Genomic DNA, 4,246 nt, shown 5'->3' on the forward strand with positions numbered 1-4,246 from the left:
TAAGTTTTTTGAAAACTCAGTTTTTTGATTTTCGTATTTTTTTGTTTTTAGTAAATATTTTTAAATTTTTTTTTTTACTTTTTTAGATACACCTTACTTAGATGTATCTAAAAAGTAAAAAATTTGTGAAAAAATATTTTTTAAATTTAATAAATATATAAAAATACAAAAAATGTACTAAATTCTTGTATTTTTTTGTATTTTTGGTATTTAGTGAATTTTTAAAAGGTTTTTTTCATAATTTTTTTACTTTTTAGGTATATTTATGTTAGATATGTCTAAAAAGTAAAAAATTTGCTTAAAATATTAAAAAAATTCAGTAAAAATAAAAAAACGAAAAATAAGAAAGTAAAATTTTTTGAAAAGTGTTTTTGAAAGAACACAACCAAGCATGGTGATATTTTTAATATTTTTTTTAAAAAAATAATTATTTATACACAAAAAATAAAAAGTTATACAAAAAAATTTAAAACATTCATTAAATACAACAAAATATGAAAATGTATAAAATTTTTATAATATATTTTTTTGTATTTGGTAACTTTTTTAAAGAATTTTTTTTTTACAAATATTATATATTTTAAGCGTATTTATATTAGTTGTATCTAAAAAATAAAATAAAATATTTATATAAAATATTAAAAAAATTACTAAAAATTTAATGAAATTTAAAACTTGATTTGGTTTGATTATTAAAACAAATCACTAAAAATAAAAAGATACAAAAAAATTAAAAATAATAATAATTTATAAAAAGTGAACTCAATTTTTTGAAAAAGAATATGGAAATATAATTGTGTAAAATTTATAGAGTTTAATATATTTAAAATATATATATATATATATATATAGGAAAGTTATTTTAATTTATGCATTAAAAAAAAAAAAAAAGCGCTTTACCACACACTCCCACCACTCACTCTGTTGTCTCTCCTATTTGTAAAAGGCTGCATATATACATAATCACACTTGCGGAGCAGGGCAGAGCAAAGCTCGAAGCAGCCATTCCAATGGCGACCTCTCTCTTCACTCTCATCCTCTCTTTGTTCACACTACTACTTCCATACTCAACCTTCGCTGACCCACTAAAAACCTTCATAGTTCGAGTCCAACACGATGCAAAACCATCCATTTTCCCAACCCACAAGCACTGGTACGAGTCCTCTCTCCAATCCCTCTCCACCACCACCTCAAATTCCGGCGAACCCAGTCGCATACTTCACACTTACGACACCGTATTCCACGGCTTCTCTGCAAAGCTCTCATCTTCAGAAGCCCAAAAGCTCGAAACTCTCTCCGGCATAGTGTCTCTCATCCCAGAACAAGTCCGGCACCTCCAAACCACAAGATCGCCAGAGTTTCTGGGCTTAAAAACCACCGACAATGCCGGGTTGTTGAAAGAGTCGGATTTCGGGTCGGATCTAGTAATCGGGGTCATCGATACTGGGATTTGGCCCGAGAGACAGAGCTTCAACGATCGAGATCTGGGTCCAGCTCCGGCGAAGTGGAAGGGTCAGTGTATCGCCGGAAAAGGCTTTCCGGCGAGTCTGTGTAATAAAAAGTTGATCGGAGCAAGGTTTTTTTGTAATGGGTATGAGGCTACAAATGGGAAGATGAATGAAACGATGGAGTTTCGATCTCCGAGAGACTCCGACGGACATGGGACCCACACGGCAAGTATCGCCGCCGGGAGATATGTTTTTCCGGCGTCTACTCTGGGCTACGCTCGCGGCGTCGCGGCTGGGATGGCTCCGAAGGCTCGGCTCGCTGCGTATAAAGTTTGTTGGAACTCCGGCTGTTATGACTCCGACATACTCGCCGCCTTCGACGCCGCCGTAGCCGACGGAGTCCATGTAGTTTCGCTCAGCGTCGGGGGAGTCGTAGTTCCTTACTACCTCGACGCCATTGCAATCGGCGCGTTTGGAGCTTCGGACGCTGGCGTATTCGTCTCGGCTTCCGCCGGCAACGGCGGTCCTGGCGGCCTCACCGTCACCAACATCGCTCCTTGGGTCACCACCGTCGGGGCCGGGACAATTGACCGGGACTTCCCCGCTGATGTTAAGCTTGGAAACGGGAAAATAATCCCAGGAGTCAGTATTTATGGCGGCCCGGGATTAGCCTCGGGCCGCCTCTACCCGCTGATCTACGCGGGAACTGAAGGCGGCGATGGTTATTCATCGTCTCTCTGCCTAGAAGGATCTTTAGATCCCAAACGAGTCAGTAAGAAAATTGTGTTGTGCGATCGAGGGATCAATTCAAGAGCAGCCAAAGGGGAAGTAGTTAAAAATGCCGGTGGAATCGGAATGATTTTAGCCAACGGGGTTTTTGACGGCGAAGGATTAGTCGCCGACTGCCATGTACTACCCGCCACTGCCGTCGGATCCTCCGCCGGCGACGAAATAAGGAGGTACATCACAGCGGCGATGAAATCCCGATCACCACCAACTGCCACGATAGTTTTCAAAGGGACTCGACTCCATGTCCAGCCAGCCCCTGTTGTAGCCTCGTTCTCCGCCCGGGGACCTAACCCGGAGTCCCCGGAGATTCTCAAGCCCGATTTAATTGCACCGGGCTTGAACATTCTAGCGGCCTGGCCCGATGGAGTCGGGCCGTCAGGAATTCCATCCGATAAGAGGCAAACAGAGTTCAATATTCTCTCCGGTACTTCCATGGCTTGTCCTCATGTTTCGGGCCTCGCGGCATTGCTAAAAGCTTCTCATCCCCAGTGGAGCCCCGCGGCTATTAGATCCGCTTTAATGACAACTGCATATACTTTGGATAATCAACGAAGAACAATGCTCGATGAATCTACTGGAAATTCATCGACAGTGATGGATTTTGGAGCAGGACATGTGCACCCACAAAAAGCAATGGACCCGGGACTAATCTACGATTTAACATCGTACGATTACGTCGATTTTCTCTGTAATTCGAATTACACAACCAAGAACATTCAGGTGATTACGAGAAAGTACTCCGATTGTAGCAAAGCTCGAAAAGCAGGACATGTGGGGAACTTGAATTATCCATCTTTAACTGCTGTGTTTCAGCAATATGGGAAGCATAAAATGTCTACACATTTTATTCGAACCGTGACGAATGTGGGGGATCCAAATTCGGCCTATAAAGTTGTCATAAAGCCGCCGACTGGTACATTGGTTACGGTGCAGCCGGAGAATCTGGTGTTCAGGAGGGCGGGACAGAAGCTGAGCTTTCTAGTGAGAGTGGAAGTAGTAGCAGTTAAGCTATCTCCAGGAAGCTCAAGCACGAAGAGTGGTTCTATTGTTTGGTCTGATGGAAAACATGTTGTCACTAGTCCTTTAGTTGTGACAATGCAACAACCTCTGTAATTCTCAATCTAGTTTTCCTTTTTCTTTTCTGGGTTTTAAGAGTTTTTAATTAGAATTATTATTATTTTTTTAATTTTTTTTTTTATAGTTATATATATAGTTGGTAAAGAGCTTGTTAATTAAGGTGTTTTCTATTTTAGAAAGCATGGGTGGTGATGGCTTGTTGTTGTAAGCTCAAGTGAGAGAAAATCTTTGTTGAAGAGGAATCAAGAATGTCTGTAGAAAGGTTTGTGTGCATGTTGAGAAGATATAGTAAGGAATCTTGAATAATATATATGTGTATGTTTTGCCAAGTTCGAATTTCTTATATTAAAAAAAAAAATGAAAATTAATGAGTGAAGTGTGTTTTGTTGTTCCATGTTGAAGTTGTTAATATGATTTGTTTAATTTCCATGGTGTGGGTAGGTAGGTGCATGTGAGAACTGAGAACTGCGAATCTAATAATGTTTTTTCTTATTACATATATCTCATGTTATTTTAATGGCATGACATGTATGAACCAACAGCTTAACAACAAAGACATCGTGATAGAAGACAGCCCAATTTGCTGCACTTTTGGAGTTCACCATAGATTTTATTTATTTATTTTTAAAGTTTATATTACAGTGTTTAGTATAATCTTTGTTTATAGTTTGAGAAAAAATAATCTAAGCCTTTGTTTGGGGAGTGTGTTGATTTTTTGATTTTTTTAATTTTTTTTGACTATTTTAGTTTAGGTTAAAAAAACTTGGTTTGGAAAGGGATTTTTGATTTTTTTTATGAGAGAAGAGTGTAATGATTATGGATTGGATGTGATATTTTATTTTTTATAGTTAAAATAATATATTTTGTCTTTTGTAGTTAAAATAATCAAAAAAATCTAAAATAGCTCTTTTCAAACGGATCCTAAGTAAGCT

The 4,246-nt window shown here is 38.2% G+C and overlaps 1 protein-coding gene across 1 annotated transcript; it reads left to right on the forward strand.

The window, feature by feature from the left end:
- The first annotated feature begins 870 nt into the window (after positions 1-870).
- Positions 871-3,643, forward strand: LOC114267429 (Subtilase family protein). Its single transcript, XM_028208461.2, has one exon. The coding sequence runs from the start codon at positions 1,011-1,013 to the stop codon at positions 3,348-3,350; it is 2,340 nt and encodes a 779-aa protein (XP_028064262.2). The 5' UTR covers positions 871-1,010; the 3' UTR covers positions 3,351-3,643.
- Positions 3,644-4,246: the final 603 nt, after the last annotated feature.

This window comes from Camellia sinensis, chromosome 15, assembly GCF_055761805.1.
Source record: "Camellia sinensis isolate YWXY chromosome 15, ASM5576180v1, whole genome shotgun sequence".
NCBI lineage: Eukaryota > Viridiplantae > Streptophyta > Magnoliopsida > Ericales > Theaceae > Camellia > Camellia sinensis.

Bases quoted from the DNA above. Each gene is read 5' to 3' on its own strand.
- LOC114267429 (XM_028208461.2), top strand. From the start codon at position 1,011: ATGGCGACCTCTCTCTTCACTCTCATCCTCTCTTTGTTCACACTACTA.